This window comes from Centrocercus urophasianus, unplaced genomic scaffold (assembly GCF_019232065.1).
Source record: "Centrocercus urophasianus isolate 14NV4802_14NV808 unplaced genomic scaffold, USGS_Curo_1.0 seq_894, whole genome shotgun sequence".
In the NCBI taxonomy this organism is placed as follows: Eukaryota; Metazoa; Chordata; class Aves; order Galliformes; family Phasianidae; genus Centrocercus; species Centrocercus urophasianus.
This window is the reverse complement of record NW_024885526.1, coordinates 1-18736: the sequence shown is the minus strand read 5'-3', so window position 1 is coordinate 18736 and position 18736 is coordinate 1. Positions and strand designations below refer to the sequence as shown.

At 62.3% G+C, this 18736-nt stretch overlaps 3 protein-coding genes across 5 annotated transcripts in view; 2 read left to right on the top strand and 1 right to left on the bottom strand.

Annotated features, from left to right (window-relative positions):
• JAK3 (Janus kinase 3) overlaps positions 1–4583 on the bottom strand; it is a 6822-nt gene extending 2239 nt beyond the window's left edge. Inside the window, 17 exon segments of the mRNA XM_042838679.1 lie at positions 224–375; positions 452–590; positions 820–953; positions 1035–1119; positions 1190–1321; positions 1396–1438; positions 1440–1518; positions 1766–1952; positions 2083–2194; positions 2375–2532; positions 2607–2729; positions 2877–3153; positions 3235–3380; positions 3590–3701; positions 3780–3903; positions 3981–4184; positions 4507–4583. Of these exon segments, the coding sequence (XP_042694613.1) occupies positions 224–375; positions 452–590; positions 820–953; positions 1035–1119; positions 1190–1321; positions 1396–1438; positions 1440–1518; positions 1766–1952; positions 2083–2194; positions 2375–2532; positions 2607–2729; positions 2877–3153; positions 3235–3380; positions 3590–3701; positions 3780–3903; positions 3981–4176 (2199 nt within the window). The 5' untranslated portion in view covers positions 4177–4184; positions 4507–4583.
• A 236-nt stretch (positions 4584–4819) lies between these two features.
• Positions 4820–9917, top strand: SLC5A5 (solute carrier family 5 member 5). Its single transcript, XM_042838678.1, is given in 19 exon segments — positions 4820–5179; positions 5182–5686; positions 5852–5925; positions 5927–6328; positions 6417–6482; positions 6717–6768; positions 6864–6931; positions 7010–7164; positions 7253–7393; positions 7650–7779; positions 7895–7983; positions 8083–8195; positions 8404–8474; positions 8580–8665; positions 8727–8951; positions 9302–9405; positions 9493–9608; positions 9685–9828; positions 9831–9917. Coding segments are annotated over 19 exon segments (2988 nt in total).
• Positions 9918–10441: 524 nt separating this feature from the next.
• Positions 10442–18730, top strand: CCDC124 (coiled-coil domain containing 124). 3 transcript variants are annotated; one of them, XM_042838681.1, is made up of 5 exons: positions 10442–10478; positions 11041–11212; positions 16602–16788; positions 17108–17222; positions 17539–18730. In XM_042838681.1, exons 2-5 carry the CDS (start codon positions 11054–11056, stop codon positions 17741–17743), a joined length of 666 nt encoding a protein of 221 aa, XP_042694615.1. In that variant the 5' UTR covers positions 10442–10478; positions 11041–11053; the 3' UTR covers positions 17744–18730. The 3 variants fall into 3 exon arrangements, with proteins under 3 accessions (XP_042694615.1, XP_042694617.1, XP_042694616.1); XM_042838683.1 differs by lacking the exon at positions 10442–10478 and adding an exon at positions 10536–10608; XM_042838682.1 differs by lacking the exon at positions 10442–10478 and adding an exon at positions 10554–10653.
• Positions 18731–18736: the final 6 nt, after the last annotated feature.

The following is an 18736-nucleotide window of genomic DNA, read 5'->3' as shown; positions in this document are numbered from 1 at the left end:
ATCCCATCCCATCCCATCCCATCCCATCCCATCCCCATCCCCACCCCTTATGCACTGTGACTGCATTCTGGGGTCACCAGCACCATCAGGAGGCCCTGCAGCAGGACTGGCAGCAGCAGGCAGCTGAACACGGTGGGTGCCACAGGATGGAGTCGCAGTGGAGTGGGGTCACATCAGGGTGGGGTCACAGGGGCAGGGTGATGGGGGGAGGGGACAACCCCACCTTCTGTGGCTCCAGCAGGCTGACAGGCATGTTGCCCCCACTGAAGATCTCCCACAGGGTCGCCCCGAAGCTCCACTTGTCGGCTGGCAGCGCCAGGCTCTGGGGGTCACCCAGGCACTCGGGGGCCACCCAAGGGATGCGCTCCACCAGCACTGGAGAGAAGGGGTGGCCCTGCTCAGCACCACCAAGGTGGGGCACGCGGCTCCCCAGGGTCCATACAGCACTTACACTCCTTGGCCAGGACGGTGATGCTGACTCCAGGGTCGCTGAGTTTGATGAAGGGGGGGCTGCCGCTGGCCGCGTCCCCCTCCCGGGTCAGCAGCACCTTCTTAGCAGAAACGTTGCCGTGGGTGATTTTCTTGTCCTCCTGGGAGGGGACAGGGACCCTGAGCGGGGTGTGGGGGATCAGCGGGAGCGAAAGGACAGCAGCGCTTGGAGATGTGGGACAGGGATGGGTGGGAGCCACGGGGATGGGGACACGTGGGACACGGGGGGTTGGGGGCTACGGGAATACAGGTGCAAGAAGCGGTGGGGATAGAGCTGCGTGGGAGCGGGGGCACATCAGAGGACGGGGGGCGCTTTGTCCATCCACTCACCAAGTAGTTGAGAGCGTATCCCAGCTGCTTGGCCACCTGCAGCTTCCAGCTGGTCGTCACCTTGCCCTCGCTGTGGTTCTTTTTCAGGTAGAGGTCCAGGGGCCCGTGCCTGATGTACTCCTGCACCATGATGCCTGCGGGCAGGGGGCAGCAGGCCGGTCCCACGCGTGCACACAGCGGGTGGCAGCGTGGCACAGGGGACAAGGGACACTCACTGTCCTTGCCGAGGCTGACGCCGTGCAGCAGCACCAGGTGCTTGTGGGACAGCTGGCTCATGATGCTGGCGGCCTCCAGGAAGGACTGAGGGGGAGATGGGGTCAGGGGGCTGTGGGACGCAGGCGGGTTGGTGCCGAGGGGCCCCCCAGCTCACCTCGGAGCAGTTGCGGTGGCTGCTGTCCATCACCTTGAGCACCACGGGGGTCTGGTAGAACTCGTCATCCTTCTGGTCCCGCTTGATGCCCTTGTAGATGTGGGTGAAGGAACCCTGCCCCAGGCTCTCGCCCTGCCGTGGGATGGCATGTTGGGCTGGAAGGGTCCCCCCTGACCCCCGGCTCCCCCCACCCCATCCTGCTGTACCCGTATGAGGCTCTCAGGGTCGATCTTATGGAATGTGAGCTGGCTGGGGCTGCGGCGCGGGGCGGGGGGGGGAGCTGGGGGGCCGCGGGCGGCCGCTGCGCACGATCAGCAGGTTGGATTTCCCCCCGGGGGGGGGGGGGGCGGCATGTGAGGGGTGGCTGTGACGTCATAACACCCGCTCTGTGACGTCACACCGCTCGCTATGACGTCACAATGCTGCACCGTGACGTCACAATGCTCGTTCTTTGACATCACAACGCCCGCACTGTGACGTCACACAGCGCCTTTTACAACAACACACCTCATTTCACAACCCCCCACCCCCCCAAACCCCTTCTCTCATCGTGCCCCTATAGCCTATAGGTGTCACCTCGGGGCAGAGGTGGGCAGCACGTCTCCAGGCGCAGGTGAGCACCCTCAGCCTGCAGCCCGCAGCGCCCATAGGTGCCCAGCAGCTCCTGCAGGCTGCAGAAGCGCCTTGCCAGCCCTGTCAGCCAAAAGCTGCCATCCTCATCCCTGCGGATCAAGCAGCGTTTGAAGTCCTGCCCGGAGCGTGTCTGCGGGGAGAGAGCGAGCTCAGCACCGTGGGGTGCTGGGAAACACCAGTGGCATTGTCCCCTCTGTGCTGGGTTCTGTGCCACGTGGAGAGGACGTGGGGGGGGGGGTCTGTGTGGCACTGGGCCCCACCTCGGTGCACACGGTCAGCAGAAAGCTGTCGAAGTCCTGGGGGCTGCGGCGCAGCACGAACAGCCCTGGCTGGGCCCCCGCCGCCTTCAGCTTACGCACAGCAAACTCAGAGCTGCAACACAGCTGGGTGTGGGGAGGGGGATATGGCAGGGACACCCCACGGTGCGTCCCAGCGCTGCCCAAGCACGGTGGGCACTACAGCGTCACCCCTTGGGTGGGTGGATGGGGGTCCCCTCTCAATAATTCCCTTCCGCTTTGAGCCCCACAGCCTGGGGGGATGGGGCACACACACCTGATGGGCCCATGGCATTGGTTCTCCATGTCTTCCAGCAGCCGGGGGGGGGCCACCTCCTTGCAGAAGTAGTGGTGGGCATCTGCAGTCAGGCGGTAGTAACCATCCAGCAGGGCCACGAAGGAGAGAGCTTCCCGCAGCGTGGGGAACTCCACCTCCTGGGCGAGAGTGAGGTGAGCCCCCAGCACGCCATGACCCCCCTGGCACCCCCCAGGTCCCCCCCCCAGCTCACCAGCACCCTGTTGTCTGTCTTGGTGAGGGTGACGATGCGGTTCTCCACGGGGCCACCGTCACGGCTCGCCTGCTTGATGCTGACGTCGGCGATGTCGGGGAAGTCACAGAAGTGCTGGCGGCTCTGCAGGGACACCGGGGGCTGCTCTACGCGTGTCCCCCCAGCCCATGACCCCCCCCTCCCCTCCACTCATCCACTCTCAGACCCCCCCCCCTACCTGCACTGTGGCTGGACCACCCCATCCTCACCCTCTGGTGGGGGTTTCCGCACCTCAGATCCGCCGCAGCTCCAGGAGACCCCGCTGTCTGCAGACACGTGGATGGTGATGTCGGCGTCGGGGCCGCGCGCACGGAAGCTCTCCTCAGCCCAGCAGCGCCGCAGCCGTTCCAGGTCCAGCAGGTATTTCAGCTTCAGGCAGCGCCCATCCGCCCTGCAGCCCCCCATCCTGCGCAGGGACTGCGCGACGCGGCGGCGGATGCGCTTGCGAGTGAGGAAGCTGTGCTGTTGGATCTGACACCGCAGCGGCTCCGGGATGCAGGACTTGTAGCTGGGGGCGGGGGGAGGCAGGAGATGAGGCAGGAGGGGGGTAGGTGCCCCCCCGCCCCCCCCAGGTGAGGTCCCCGCTCACCTGACGCAGCTGAAGACCTGCTCGGGGCTCTGCCACTTCTCCTTGGCGATGCGCAGCATGTCCAGCACCGCCAGGCTCAGGCACTCCTCCTGCTCCGCCAGGCTCAGTGCCAGCTCCATGCGTCCCGCAATGAAGTCACTGCGAGACTGGGGACAGAGACACAGCTCGGGGTGGGGGCAAAGCCCCCTGCTCGCTGCAAGCCCTGGTTGTGCACCAGCCGTGCATCTCCTGAGCCCGGCTCCGTGCACGAGGCTGAGGCAGGAGCAGTGCATCCCCCCTACCCCATCATTCATGGCCAGCCCCCGGCTCCGTGCCCGTGTCTGGCACACCCCTGGGGCAGGGATGCACGGCTCACCTGGGCAAACAGGTAATCGATGACGGGGTAATCCAGCACGGGGCTGGGGCGGTCGCTGGGCAGCTGGAAGCGATGCGCCTGGCCCAGCCCACACCAATTGGGGAAGAAGAACCTGTTGGGGCAGGGTTGGCTGGGCTCAGTGCCCCGTCCCGCGCCGCACCGCCCCTATCAGCCAGCAGAGAGTCCCCACCTGATCCTATACACCACCACCTGGCTGCGGGCATCCTCCACTGTGAAGAGGTGGTTGGGGGGGTACCAGCAGCTGAGATCCTCCGTGGCCAAAGCGAAGAGAGGATGGCAGATGGGCAGCACGCCTGGTGGCAGAGGGACAGCGCCATCCTCGTGGCTGTGACCACGCCGGATGGGTGCACAGCCAGGGGATGGTGCTCACCGCAGGCCTTGGCAGCGCGCACACACAGCTCCTCGGCCGTGTATTCGCCGAAGGTGAAGGTGAGGATGGCGGTGGAGTCGGGGGCAGCATGGGGTGCCCGGTGGTAGAGGAACACCTGCAGCGTGCCGGGCTCCGAGGAGGACAGACTGCAGGAGTGCTCGCCGATCAGCGGCGTCTCCTCACCCAGCGGGGCCATGGCGGGAGCTGCAAGGACAGCAGTGCTCAGTGTGCTCCCTGTGCACCCCCTGGTGTGTCCCCAAGCGCGGTGCCCCGTGCTCTGAGACCCATAGGAAATGGGACCTTCCTTGCCGTGGGGTAAAACCCCACGCTGTCTCTGGGGCTCATTGCCCTGTGTTCATTTTGCAGATGGGGAAACAGGCACGCCGCTGTTTTTTAGGTGCTCTGCAGCAGCCAGCTCGGAGACACGCTTGTGCCCTGCATCACACCTGGCCTGGAGAGCACACGGCTCCATCCCTGTGCAGGAGGGTCGGCTGGAGCCCACAAACCCCCCCACGTCCCACAGTACCTGTGCTGTCCCGTGGCCTTGCTGGTGCTGTGCGTTCTGTCCTGGGTGGGGCTGCTGCACTTTTTGGGCTGCGTAGGTGGCTGCGAGTGTCAAAAAGTCCCCATGGTGACTTCCTTCCTGCCCGCAGCGTCTCTGAGCAGAGCGAACTTCCTGACCAGGGAGGGGGAACGGGGCAGGGGGCCCTAAGGAGCCACCCCAGGGGCAGAAGGCACCCCCTGCTCCGGGCATCCCCCTGCTCCCTGCCAGTGCTGTGGGTACAGCAGTGGTGGGCACCTCTCCACGTCCCACCCTGTCCCACCCTGCTCTCAGCCCAATGCTGCCCCATGCAGCCCTTGTTCCCCCCACGCTGCTCACAGCCTCCCAGGACTTCTGGGAGCTGCCCACCCCCTCTGGGTCCCTTTGGGAGCCCCATGCACCTGTGCCAACACTGTGTGGCCTGGTGGGTGTGTGTGGGGGGGAGGGGGCAGCAGCTTTTTCCCCCTTTTTGCTTCCCAAAGAAGCGAAGGCAGCAGAGAGGCAGGGATGGGGTGCTGCTCCATGGGGACAAGGCCACGATGCACCATCAGTGTGGACATACCCTGGGGACGAGGTACCGTGCGACACGCTGGAGCGCAAGGATGTGCCCTGTGGGGACAGCACATCCTTTGGCAGAGGGGACAGTCCCCAAGTTGCAGCTCTTCCTGGGTTGCAGCCCTATTTTTCAAGCATGGGGACCAACGTGTCCCGGGTGAAACAAAGCACCTCTTATACCTGGGAATGAGGAAGCAGGGCTGGCCCTCTTGTCACTGCACCCTGAGGGGAAGAGCCATGGCCCCATCCTTGCCTTCAGGCCTTGGACCCTGCAGGGGTGGGCGGCAGGGAAGGGGTTATCGCCGCGGCCCCACGCAGCTCTGCCTCCCTCCCCACGCCATAGCCTGCCTCCTCCCAGCCCCTCTGGCACTCTGCGCCCGCCGAGGTCGCGGCCGGATCCCTGCCAGCCCCTGGGGGAGCAGCTCGCAAAGGAGGTGCTTTTGCTGGGTAAAGGTTTCGGTTGGGTTTGTTTTGTCGCCGGCGGGAGATAAGTGGTGCTCAGCGCTCCGTGTTTGCGCTGGGTTTGGGGGATTACTGCGTCCCGGCCGTGTCCTTCGGCTGCTTCGCTCTGTGGTGCGACTGGGCAGCGCTGTGCGCCACGGATCGGGAGGTATTTGGGGTATCTGTGGTATTTGGGGTGCTCTCTGCGGCTGCTTCTTTGCACCCTTCCACTGGGATGAGCGCAGGGATGGCGATGCAGTGATGCTCCTCTCCATGCTCACTCATCCGCACCTTGCACCTCGATAACCACCCTGTGCTCTGTGTCTCGCTGCAGTGCCGCTGCCCCTGGACACACCGGGACCCCCTTCCCCTGTCCCACCTGCAGGTCCTTGTCCCTGTGTGCCCGGGGGGGGGGGGCCGTCCGCACACCACCACCATGCTGGCACCACCGGGCAGCCTGGAGGTGTGGGCATCGGAGCCCCTTACCTTCAGCCTCTGGGATTACGGCGTGTTCGGGCTGATGCTGCTCGTCTCCACGGGCATCGGGCTGTTCCACGGGCTGTCCAAGGGAGGCCAGAAGACCTCAGAGGACTTCTTCATGGGTGGCCGGCGCATGGCAGCAGTGCCAGTGGGGCTCTCGCTGTCGGCCAGCTTCATGTCAGCCATCCAGGTGCTGGGGGTGCCAGCTGAGGCGTACCGCTACGGCTCCAAGTTCCTCTGGATGTGCCTGGGGCAGCTGCTCAACACGCTGCTCACTGCATACCTCTTCTTGCCCGTCTTCTACCGCCTGGGGCTCACCAGCACCTATGAGGTAGGCATGGGGGTCTGCATCCCCCTGCGTTGCAGGCAGGGGATGGGATTCTCCCAGCCAAACCTGCACACTCCCTCTCTGTCCCCAGTACCTGGAGTGGAGGTTCGGACGGAGCGTGCGGCTCTGCGGGACGCTGCAGTACGTGATGGCTACGGTGAGTCCCAGGTTGGGGATGTAGGGATGGGGGTCCCCGCTGTGTTCAGCCCCTAAGAGCCCCCTTGTTCCCATGCACGTGCTTTTTCCGTGGCTCCAAAGCAAACACGGCCCTGTGGGATGGCTGTTTGGAATGGAGAGCCGAGTGTTTTTCCAGCGCCCGCAGCACCAGCACGTCACATCCCCCCCCTGTGGGCACCGGGCGCTGCTCTGACCCCCCACCCCATCCCCACAGACTCTGTACACAGGGATCGTCATCTATGCTCCTGCTCTGATCCTCAACCAAGGTACGGGGGGGGACATGTGGGACAGCATCCACACGTCCTCGTCCCCTCATCTCTACCCCGAGCACCGACGCTTATCACCATCATCTGCCCTTCAGTGACCGGTTTGGACATCTGGGCGTCCCTGCTCTCCACTGGCGCCATCTGCACCTTTTACACCACCATAGTGAGTGCACAGTGGGGGCTCCAGGGGGGTCCTGTGGGCTCTGGCTTCCCGGCGCTCACTGTGCTCCCGCTGGCGCAGGGCGGGATGAAGGCTGTCATCTGGACCGACGTCTTCCAGGTCTTCGTCATGCTCTCTGGGTTCCTTGCCGTCATCATCCGGGGGCTGCTGCTTGCGGGGGGCCCCACCAGGGCACTGGCCATCGCCACCAACGGCTCCAGGGTGAACTTCGGAGAGTGAGTCCCTGTATGCCCCCTCCTCCCCCCGATCCCCCCCCCAGGTGCTGCAATGCCCGCACTGCCCCTGCTCACTCTCTGCCCCCAGCTTTGACCTCGACCCACGGAGCCGTTACACCTTCTGGACCTTCCTGCTGGGCGGCACGCTGGTCTGGCTCTCCATGTACGGCGTGAACCAGGCTCAGGTCCAGCGCTACGTGGCCTGCAAGAGCGAGAAGGAGGCGAGGATGTGAGGCGAGGGGCAGCAGGGGGCACAAACCCCCGGCATGGGGGTGAGGGGTTGCACTGCAGGGCTGGGATGCGTGGAACCCTGGGAAGCCAGCCCCACCACCCTGCATGCATCCTGCACCTCTGCACAGACTCTGCACCCCTGCACGTCTCCTGCACCCTTGAACTCCCCCTGCAGCCTTGTGTGACCCCTGCCCAACCCCTGCAGCCCTGCTGAGCCTGGGGAGCCGTGCTTTGATCGCACCCTGTGCCCGCAGAGCGCTGCTGGTCAATCAAGTGGGGCTCTTCTGCATCGTCTCCAGCGCGGTGGCCTGTGGCCTTGTGATGTTTGTGCTCTACAAGGACTGTGACCCCCTCCTGGCCGGCCACATCTCGGCCCCCGACCAGGTACGGCTGCACCAGATCCGTCCTCTTGAGCACTCAGTTGAGAGCAGCCAGGAGGAACGGAGAGAAGGATGGGGACAGGGGTCCTGCTGCCCCCTGACACAGCTGTGCCCCCCAGTACATGCCCTACCTGGTCCTCGACATCTTCCAGACGTCCCCTGGGGTACCTGGATTGTTCCTGGCCTGTGCCTACAGCGGGACCCTGAGGTGAGGCAGCCTGGGGACCCCGACATCCCGAAGGAGGGGGTGGCTCTGTGCCGTCCCCACCCTCAGTTTGGCGTGGGGCTGAATGCCGTGCTCCCCCAGCACCGCCTCCACCAGCATCAACGCCATGGCAGCCGTCACTGTGGAGGACCTGGTGAAGCCCCGGCTGCCCACGCTGTCACCAAGGAGGCTGATGCTGATCTCCAAGGGGCTGTGTGAGTGAGGACGGGACTGCTGCACGGCCCTGATGCCACCCTGCCCTATGCCACGCTGTGCCACAACGTGCCACCACGCGCTGCACCGTGCCACTCCGTGCACCCCACCCTGTGCCACGCCATGCTGCTCTGTCCTGCACTGTGCCGTGCCGTGCAGCACTGCTGTGCCATGTCACAGCCCTCCCCCCCCGACCCCCCGTCCCCACAGCACCGTTCTATGGCATTGCTTGCATCACGGTGGCTGCGCTGGCCTCGCTGCTGGGCGGTGGTGTGCTGCAGGTGAGTCGTCCCCAGCCCCCCCTACCCCTCCTGCTCTGCACCCGCGCCCATCACACACGGCTGGGGGATGGAGAGCCCTCGAGGCACCTCAGGGTCCCCCTGCAGGGCTCCTTCACCGTCATGGGGGTCATCGGCGGCCCTCTGCTGGGAGCCTTCGTGCTGGGCATGTTCGTGCCGGCGTGCAACACAGCTGTGAGTGCTGGACGGGGGGGGGGGGGGGGGGGGGGGGGCTGGGGGTCCCAGTACCATGCTGACCCCACTGCTCGCCCAGGGTGTGTTTGGGGGTCTGGGTGTCGGCCTCGCGCTCTCGCTGTGGGTGGCAGTGGGTGGCAGCCTCTACCCGGCCCCTGCCGACATTGCTGGTGTCCTGCCTGCCTCCGGAGCTCACTGCCCGCTCTACAACCGCACCGCCAGCACCAACCACACGCTGCTGCTGGGACCACTGCCCCCCCGGCGCCCCGGCACAGAGCCTGCAAGGTGAGAAGGGACGGGTAGCAGGGATGGGGACGGGACACACCATTGCTCCTGTACGGTGGGCTGGGGGCTGCTCCCGGTGACATCACCACGCTGTCCTTCTTCGCTCTGATGTCACTCCGCTGTCGCTGACTGCTGTGACACCGCAGTGCTGCTTTGATCGCAGTGATGTCGCGCCGGTTTCCCTCTTCATCTGTCACAGCGCTGTCCTTGTCCTCTGGGACACCACACCGCTGTCCTTGCTCGTTGTGATGTCACACTGTCCTTTCCTTTGTCCGCTGTGACGTCACACTGCCTTTCTGATGGCGGCGACGTCACCACCAACACCCCCCCCACATACACACACCCTGCAGGCCTCCCATCGTGGGTGACTTCTATGCCATCTCCTATCTGTACTACGGGGCACTGGGGACGCTCTCCACTGTGCTGGCAGGAGTGCTGCTCAGCTACCTGGCAGGTGAGCCTGTGGGCACCGGGGGAACATTTAGAGTGGGGGGCTGCCCCACACTGCTCCCTCTCACCCTTCTGTTCCCCCCCCCCGCAGGGCCCACCAAGCGAGCACAGCTGCCCCCAGGTGTGCTTTGGTGGGACATCACCAAGCAGACATCCTCTGTGTCCCCAGCTGGGGGTGCGGCGCCTTCAGGGGGGTGTCCCACCAAGGTAACACCCCTCAGATCCCCCCCACCACTCCCAAAACACCCCTCCCAACTTCTGCTCACATGTTCCCTCTCCGCAGGTCTGCAGAGACCCTCAGGGGGGGCCGTGTCCCGAAGCCCCCCCGGTGCTGCTGGGGCTGGGAGGGCAGGCACGAAGCCCCCCCCCAGCACCGCGGGGTCACCGAGCAGCTGCTGCAGGAAAGCCACGTGTAGGGACACGGCCACGGCAGAGGGGGGACATGGGGGAGGGGCACGGGCACCGATGTCCACCCGCTGTGTCGGTGTCGCCCCTCCAGGAGGGGACAATAAATGAGGCGGGGTCTCCATGGGACACAGCTATCTGTGTGTCACTGTGTGGGAGTGGGGACTGGGGGGGGGGGGCGGGCGTGGTTTGGGAGGGGGCACAATGAGGAGGTCCATGCTGGGTCGAGGAGGGGGCGTGGCCACGACCGACCCCGCCCACCGGGACCAACGGGTCACGCCCCGTTAGGCCCCGCCCCGAATGGGTGTCAGCGCCCGATAGGCCACGCCCACATAGCCACACACCCCCGCCGCCATCTTCGGGTGTTGGCACCACGCCGCCATCTTTATGCCGGGCACGAGGGTGGACGGAGCGGTGGGAGTCGAGCGGCTTTCTCGCGGTTCTCTCCCCGAGATGCGAGCGGGGATGAGGATGCGGTTACGGATACGGGCTGCATCCCTCTCATCACCGTTCCTCCGCCGTTCTCCCGGAGCCGTGCCCGTACCGTGCCCTCAACAAAGATGGCGGCAGGAGCGCTGCGAGGCCGCGGGCGTCGCTTCCCCTCACCCTGCGGGACGCGCCGCGCGGAGTGATGACGCACAAAGAGCGCGACGGGCGGAGCGGCGGAGCCGGGTAGGAACGGGACGAGCGGGATCGGGGCGGCTGGGAGCTCGGGAAGGGGGTCGGGATCCCCGCGGGGATGAGATCCGGCCCGAAGCGCTGCTCCGCGAGCCGCCGGATCTCATTGCCGTTAAAAATTGAGGTTTCAATTCCAAAAGGCGGCGGCTGAGCGGGGAGGGCCTCCCGGGTGCGTTTTGTTGGCGTCGCGTCTGCGGGCCGTGCCCTCCGCGGGGCCCTTCGTCCGTGTGACGGGCGGTGCTGCTGCTGCGTGACCCCTCCTGCGGCTCCGCCACCTCCCGCGGGCAGCTGTGACCCCGCACGGGGGTCGGGGGCGGCTGGGGGAGCCGGGATTGGCCGCTGCTGGGTGCGGGAGGCTGGGCGGTGCTGGGGGGCTGCTGCCACAGCGGAGATCGCCCAGCGCCGGAGATGTGGGAGCGGCACGCTGAGGTCCCCCCCGAGCTGCGGGGCTGTGATCACAAAGCTCTGGGTCCGGGCTCCGTCCCTGCTTGTATCCCTGTGATCCCGAGGGCCTGGCGTTGCTCTGAAGCTCTTTGCTTGCTTTTCTTCTCTGCAGAGCACCGTGAGTGATGCCCAAGAAGTTCCAAGGGGAGAACACCAAGTCGGCTGCTGCCCGTGCAAGGAAGGCGGAGGCAAAGGCAGCAGCCGATGCCAAGAGGCAGCAGGAGCTGGAAGATGCCTACTGGAAGGATGACGACAAACACGTGATGAGGAAGGAGCAGAGGAAGGTGGGTGGCTGTCAGGTTGCTCCTGAGGGAAGGGTGACTTCTTGCCCTCTGTCACAAAGCTGTGGCTCTGCGCACGTCGCCCTGCACTCAGCTCTGGGGCAGAGCAGCCGATGTGAGCAGCTCCTGTGGGAGCTGAAGGAGTGGAGCGTGGGGGTGAGTGTGAGTTGGGTGTGTGATTGAGGAATGCACTGATTGCAGAGCCGCCTCCTGAGGGAAGGGAGTCAGAGCTGCCTTATGGGAGCCGTGGAGTTAAGGAAATGCTCTGCAACTCTGCTGTAGGGCTTGATTTTCTTATTTGTGTTGCTTTTTTTGATCAGGCAGATCTTTTAGCTTTTTGTTTCTGTCCTTTGGATTCCATTCTTAATTTTTCCTTCTACAAAAAGAAATTCAAGAAATCAACAGAGTTTAATACGTTTTTTCTCCTCCCCAGCTCAGTGTGCCACGTATCACAATTACCTCTCAAAAAATAAGATTCTCCCTGCTTTGCTCTTAGCAGCTCACTCCACTCAGTGCACATCTGCCTCAAAAACCAGAGGAGTTCATCAGAGCTCATCTGCAGTTATTTGGTTTGCAGTGTTATCTTGCCCCAGCGTTAGACAAACTTCTGACTGCGCTCATTCTTTTGGAAGTGATTCTTGAGGGCAGCTTATCTGCCTCTTCTGAAGCAATTTGTTTGCTGTTTCGCTACCTGGAAAGGGTTTGACTGGAGATACAAACGGAATTTATGGGGTTACTGATTCTGTGCTGCTCTGTTTGGCACTGGCTGAGCTCCGTGTGCTGACTTTGGGCAGGCAGGAGGCCAACGTGTCCCCATGACCCCGAGGCTGTGAATTCCCCCCCCCGCCCCGCGGTGGGGGGTCGGGACATTGGGAATTTGGAGTCCTGGGGGCTGTTCCCCAGCGCAATCCTGTAATGCTGCTTAATTATTTCCTGGAACAAGGTCTTATTATTGCGCCTCTTAAGGGTTGGTTTTTTTTTTCCCTTTGCCAGCAGTGACCTACTTTGCTGCTCTACCAAAACAGCCTCCTGCAGGAAAAGGGCATGGGAACCTCAGCAGGGGCACTTGGGCTGTTAGCTCCGAAATTTGGGTCCAGCTCAGAGCCTCACACAAAGGCTGTGGAGAACTCAGCGCTCTGGTTCCCCCCTCAACTGCTCTGCAAGCACACAACTTGTTAGAGAGAGGAGATTGCTCAACAGGAGCTCATTCTCTCCTGTCACCTGGGTTTGGGACATCCTAGAGAAATTCAGCCCCATGTGGGAGCATCTTCCTGCTGGCAGCTCCTGGGTCTGACTTCTAGCAGAATGCTGTCTGAGTGCTTTTCCTTCCCAGGAACCTCCCGGCAACCCGTGGCTCAATGCAGCAGCAATCTGCTCTGTGGGGAGCTGCCCTGCCAGAGGGGCTCCGGTTTTGCTGGTGTTGCCGGCCCGCAAATCGCCCTGCTGGCTGCTGGCGGTGCGTTGCTGCCGATCACGGCGTGCAGAGCCGCGTCTCTCGCAGTTCTTCCCCCGGCTCTCCAGGTGATGGCAGTAACACGTTAAGCAGCAGCTCTGCGTCGGGAGCGAGTGGGCACGGCTGGAAGCCTTGGGCCATCGCCCAGCGGGACACGTGTGCAGAACAAACCGCCTTTCATCCCTTCCTCTCCCCGTGGATGGGCCTCTGAGCAGTGAATGAGAACCCAGCGCGCGTTTTTGCCTGGGGATCCATCGGCTCTGCGCGGTGGTTTTGAGGTTTCTTTAAACGCCACCCAGCTCCGAGAGCAGCCGTGGCGGCTGATCCCTGCTGGCAGGGGATGGCGCTCATTTGGTGGCTCTGTGATGCATGAAGGAACATCTGAGCTCAGCCACCAGCCCACTGTGTGTGTGTGTGTGTGTGTGTGTGTGTGTCTGTGTGTGCCTCCTCTGGCACTGCGGCACGAGGCACAGCTTGCCATCCTCCCCAGAGAGCTCTGGCTGAAAGCACAGCATCTCCGTGCCTCCCTGCTGAAAGAACCAGGTCTGATCCCCGTGGAGCTGTTTCCCCATCAGTGCAGGTGTCTCCCCCCCTGGCTCTGCCCTCCTCCACACGCAGTTCGGCTGAGGTTCAGAGCGCACGGCTCCCAGTCCTCCTGGCTGCAGCGCCTTTCCTTCTCTCCACACGATTAGCTGAAGTGTGTCTGCTTGGTGGAACGGCTGCAGACGTGTCCTGAGCGAAGCTGCAGGTGGGCTTGGAAGGCTGACAAGGCATTAAAAGCACTGAGGTGTTACAGGAGGAGGGCTGGTGGTGGATCTGCCAAGGGCAGAGGGCTTGCAGCTTGCAGTCCCTGCTGGGAAGGTGCAGTTCCCATCTCCTTCCCCAGCTCCTGCTGTCTGTCTGTGTGGGACAGCAGCCCTTCTTTCAGTTCAGGCTGCGTTCTGGCTGTGCTGTGCTTGCTGAGCTCCCTGCTGCTCAGCCCTCGCCACCTTCCTGCTCATCCAGCATCCTCGGCATCGTCCTGCGGGCCGGCAGTGACTGTGCCTCTGATTCAGTGCAGAATTACTCAGCTGTGAGCAGTGGGTCTTACTCAGATGACATGTGAAACGGGTGAAGTGACTGCTGTCCCTCCTGGGAGGGATGGCTGTGTGGTGCCAAGTTGGCAAAGCTGCAATCCTGTGGTTTAAATGAGAAACACAGGGGCAGAGAGAGAACAGAGTGAGCACCCGATGGCGAGTGCTGGCATTCAGAGCCCAGAACAAACCTCCTTTTGCTCCAGCATCACTGCAGTATTTGTGTGGGGCCTGAGGAAGGCAGGGGGTGACCCCCATCTCCGAGCCCCGCTGTGCAGCAGGCAGCCTGCAGAGCAGTGGGACGTGCTGCACGCTGGGTTTGCTTCTCTCTCTTTGCAGCTCCCTCATTTCTCTGCATCACTTTGCCTTTCTGCCATGCCAGGAGCTTGGCCAGGCTGGCAGCAGGCTCTCCGCCTTCCTCGGGGCTGCATGCTAAGAGGTTGATTGGGAGCACTGCTGCCTCTATTGACCGCTGGCTCCCGAAGCCACGTGCGTGGGACCTTGTTCTCCTCCTGTCTCGCAGGTGGGGAACTGTTCTGAAAGCTGATGAATTTCTCTTTGCTCAGGGCAATTCGGTTCGAGGCTGGAAACCAGCATTTTAACATGCAGATCCTCGTGAGCAGAATCGTCCACTTCAATCTCGCCCACCTCTCCTCCTGGTGCCCCGCGGGGCGCAGCAGCGTTGAGGGAGGAAACTGTTCATTTCTCCTCCAGTTTTCTAATAGCTCTGCTGTACTTTTCGCTTACGCAAATGCAAGCTGCCCTCTCATCGGGGCGTTTGAGCTGACTCATGTAGGATTAGTTTGCTTCGGCCCAAGCTGGGAAAGGCTTCAGGATCAGGGATGTCCATGGAGCATCGCCTGCGGGCGCAGCGGGAGCCGAGGAGTGGAAGGTCCTCCAGGGAAACCTGAGCACGCAGGGTTTGCGTGGCCTGTGACAAATTAGTGGCAGTGCTGCCTTGTTTGCTTTCCACAAATAGCAACGCCATGGCAAATGCCAGAGCAGGGAGCAGCATCTCCCAGCAGCAGGAGGGGGGAGAGGAGCGGCAGGATGAGCTGTGCGCCCTGCTCCAGCCTGATTGCCCTTCGTGAGGTGGCTGTGTCCCCTATGGGGAGTTTTGTTGGGATGGGGCTGGATGCTGGAGCGTCGTCCCCACATTTCTGTGCTGTCATCCCAGCTGGGCTGTGTGACTGCCAGGCTCCTGCCTCCATTGATGGCTCTCTGTGATAAGCAGGGGTAAAAGACGAGCTCCTCCAACTATAAATAACTGCTTTGAAATGCCTTTGCTGCCCTCCCTTAGGTCGGTAGCACTTGTTTCTGCTCCTTCTCTGCCTCCTGGATTATGCAAACCACAGCCTGTCCTGCAGCCCAGCACCTGGTGGCCCTGCTCAGCCACACCTGTGTTGGAATGGGACGCAGCCAGGGGACGTTTCCTTGCACAAGCTGATGTCCTGGGCACGCTGCCACATCCTGTCACAGTTCTGCTTCTCCTGCGTGTGCTTTGCATGTAATGGAGAGGCCGCAAGGTAGGCAGAGCTCTTGCAGACTGCACTGCAGGTTTGTCCTTGGGGACACAGGCAGTCCTGTGACACAATCCCTGCCTGGGGACGGGCCAGCAGCCCCCTGATCGGGGAGGCTGAGTCCATCTGTGAGCTCTGGGAGCTTTATCTTTAGTAGAAAATGAGGAGGCTACCCAGAAAGACTCGGGTAGGGAAAGCCAGTGTGATAAGTGAGCTTGCACTCTGAAATCCTGCACGGTCTGGTTGCCAGGGCATCGTGCCTCAAGGCATTGGCACTGTGTGTTTAATGACCTCGAGTCTGCAGGCAGCCAACTGCAATAAAAGCTTTGTGCCCACAGTGGCTGCGTTCCCATCGTTGGCTGGAGCCCCGGTGAGGTTTCCCCACCTCAGCCTGGGGTGAAGCTCTGCTCTGGGATGCAGCAGCCCCAGGACACGGTTTGATTCAGCATCCGAGCGCTTTGCTTCTGCCTCGTGATGGGTTTTGCTGTAAACTCTTGAGCTGCACAGCTGAATGCTGGTTGTTTTTTTGGTGGGTTTTTTTTGTTGGCCTGGTGAAGTCTCAAGTCTTTTGCCTCGCGCTGTGCCTCGTTCTGCCTCTGAGCTTTGACACGGCGCCGAGCGCAGCTGAGTGCAGAGCTGCTGTGCAGCTGCCCAGATTAAACCCTGCTGCCTGGTGCTCAGTCACTCTCTGGTGCCATCCCCGTGAATAATGGATGACACCCGTAATTAAGTGTCCTCATAACTAACCTAAATACAAACTGCTTTGCAGCACGTGACCCTGACCCACGCAGCGATGGTGGCTGTTGTTGCGTTCGGGTGTTTTTTTGTTCCAGACTCTGCAAGCTTTGGGAGGGCAGGGATCGGTGCCATGTGCTGAAAGCTGCTGCAGGCCTTTGGTGTGGCCTTGACAGGCTCTTCAGCGGCCCTCAGAGGGCAAAGTGGCTCTTGAGCTCCCCGTGGAGTGCTTCAAATCAACACGAGAGCCGTGTTGCTGGCTGGGTTCTGCCTCACCCCTGCCCTGCCTCTGTGGAAGAATGCAAGCCAGACCCGAGGACCCCGAGCAGCCTCTCCACACACTTGTCTGCAAAACAACTGCTGAACTTTCAACCTCCGACCGCTTGTTATAATTAAAGTGGAGAACTTGATGGGATTGTTAGCAGCCCCGGCTGCTGCCCCGTGCGCCTTCTGGTTGCTGGTGTAGATGGGGCAGGTCCTGCTGTGGGGAGCAGCCCGTGTCTCTTGCAGGGGGGGAGCAGTGCTCTGTTGGTTGTAGAAGAGAGGCCTGTTGCCATCCAAGGGATGCTGTCCTGCTCCTGTGGAGGACATTTGGTGACTCTGTGTTCCAGGAGGAGAGGGAGAAGCGGCGGCTGGAGCAGCTGGAGCGCAAGAAGGAGCTGCAGCGCCTGCTGGAAGAGGAGGACTCCAAGCTGAAGGGGAAGTCACCTAAACAGGCAACGCCGGGCAAAGTCACCAGGGCCCAGATTGAGGAGACCATCAGGAAAGACCAGCAGCAGAAGGAGAATGCAGACACAGGTTGGTGGGAGCACGGAAAGGCCCCGAGAACAGTGGGGGCACGGCAGGGGGGGGGGGAGGCGCTTGGAAAGGAGGAGCTGCAGGCAACTTTGCTGTATGTGCCCAGCATTTGTGTAGGGGGGAAAGGAAACCTCCTGTCTCCTTCAGATGGAGAAGCAGGGCTGCAAAGCGGGCACTCGAACTTCCCAAGGCTGGGGAGCCGTGGCTGAGCTTTCCCTGCACTTTCCTCAGTGCTTTGGAAAAGGCTGAGCCTCTCCTGACGACGTTACAGCCGGGGTTTGACGATAACAGCTCTTCCTTTTTCCCCTTCCCTGTGCAGTGGAGAAGGAGAAGACTCACTTGGAGGTTCCCTTGGAGGAGAACGTCAACAGGCGGGTCCTGGAGGAAGGGACAGTGGAGGCCAGGACGATCGAGGATGCCATTGCCGTCCTCAGGTAGCTGGCCTTATTGTGAGGGTGCTTTTCTTTGAGGCTTTGCTTTCCTTACAAGAAATGGGTGCAGACATCCCCCCTCACCTGTCTGAACCTCTTATGCTGCGCTCGCAACTTCCTGCCTTAGCAGTGAGAGCAAATCCCGCTGCCTTAAATGAGCCCGTGGGGTTTAAAGTGAGGAAGGGGGGGAAGAGTCGCGGGGTTTTGTGCTTTGTCACCAGAGCTGCTCTGTGCTCCCTCTGTGATGCTGACAGGGGATCAGAGCCTGCCTGCTGGGAGGCGTTTTTGATGCATGTCTGTCTGAATTCCCTCCCACCAGCGTTGCCAACGATGCGGACCGGCATCCCGAGCGCCGGATGAAAGCCGCCTTCACGGCTTTTGAAGAGGTCAACCTGCCGCGCCTCAAGCAAGAGAACCCGAACATGAGGCTGTCCCAGCTCAAGCAGCTCCTCAAGAAGGAGTGGATGAAGTCTCCGGAAAACCCCATGAACCAGAGGCACAAAGCTTACAACAGCCAGAAGTAGAATTAAGAGCCGATCACCCCCACGGACGGCGGGCCGCAGCCACGGGTCTTTGCTCGGGTGAAGCAGGAGGCACGAGGAACCTCCTCTCCTTTGTTTCCCTTCCTCACTCCCTCCTTCTGTCTCTCCCTGTTGTCGGATTGAAAACCAGCACGAGGCCGCAGCCCAACTCCAGCGCCCCGCTGTCCCCGTGCGCTCGCTCCCCTGTGCAGCTCCATAGGGACACTAACACTGCTGCGTGCTTCTGAGTTCGGTTGGTGTCGTACAGAGAGCTACTAACGTGCTTCCCAGCCCTCACTGTGGGGCGCCCACCTGCTGCCCCCCATAAGGTGGGGGTCCCACGCTGCCCACACCTGGACCTGACCCACATTCGTCCCCGTCTCTGCCGTGCTTGTGTCCCGCTCTGCTCTGCCGGGTGAATTCTTACAGACGTCCTGAGAACACCGTGAGGAAGGCACTGGTCCCCCCGTTGGTGTTGGTACTGGGGTGGCCCCCAAGGGATCTCATGCTGTGATCACTGCTGGTGCTGCCTGTGGCCTCGTTCCTTTCCTCCCACCCAGCACTGCAGAGGATCCCCGATGGGGACGCGGGCTCCATCGGCGCTGTCTTGTGGGGAAGTGCGAGCTGAATTCTGCCTAAAAGGGGCTCAGGAAAGAAAGCAGCAACGCTGTGGTCCCGCCCTGCCTGCGTGGGACACGAATGCCAGACTGTGACTTTCCTGGTGGGCTCTCCTGGGGGATCTCAGAGCCTCATGCAGTGCTCCAGGGGATGCTGCACCCTGAGAGCCGCCCCACGAAGGGGAGCTGCTGCTTTTCCAACTGCTAACGCCTCAGACTCGCACAAGGACGTGCCCTGCAACCCACGGAAGGGGCCGTGGAACCCCAGAGCCCCTCACAGCCTCGCTGCCCCCCAGGCTGTGTGCAGCACCCAGTGCGAGGCAGAGGAGAAGGCGCTGAGCTGCTTTGATGGCTGCACCGAGGCACGAATCCTGCACCT

What these genes read in the sequence shown, in the direction of transcription:
- CCDC124 (XM_042838681.1), top strand. Translation starts at nt 11,054, where the DNA reads ATGCCCAAGAAGTTCCAAGGGGAGAACACCAAGTCGGCTGCTGCCCGT. An exon ending in GAAGGAGAATGCAGACACAG is followed by an intron (nt 16,789 to 17,107) that starts GTTGGTGGGAGC and finishes TTCCCTGTGCAG; the next exon opens with TGGAGAAGGAGAAGACTCAC. An exon ending in GATGCCATTGCCGTCCTCAG is followed by an intron (nt 17,223 to 17,538) that starts GTAGCTGGCCTT and finishes CCCTCCCACCAG; the next exon opens with CGTTGCCAACGATGCGGACC.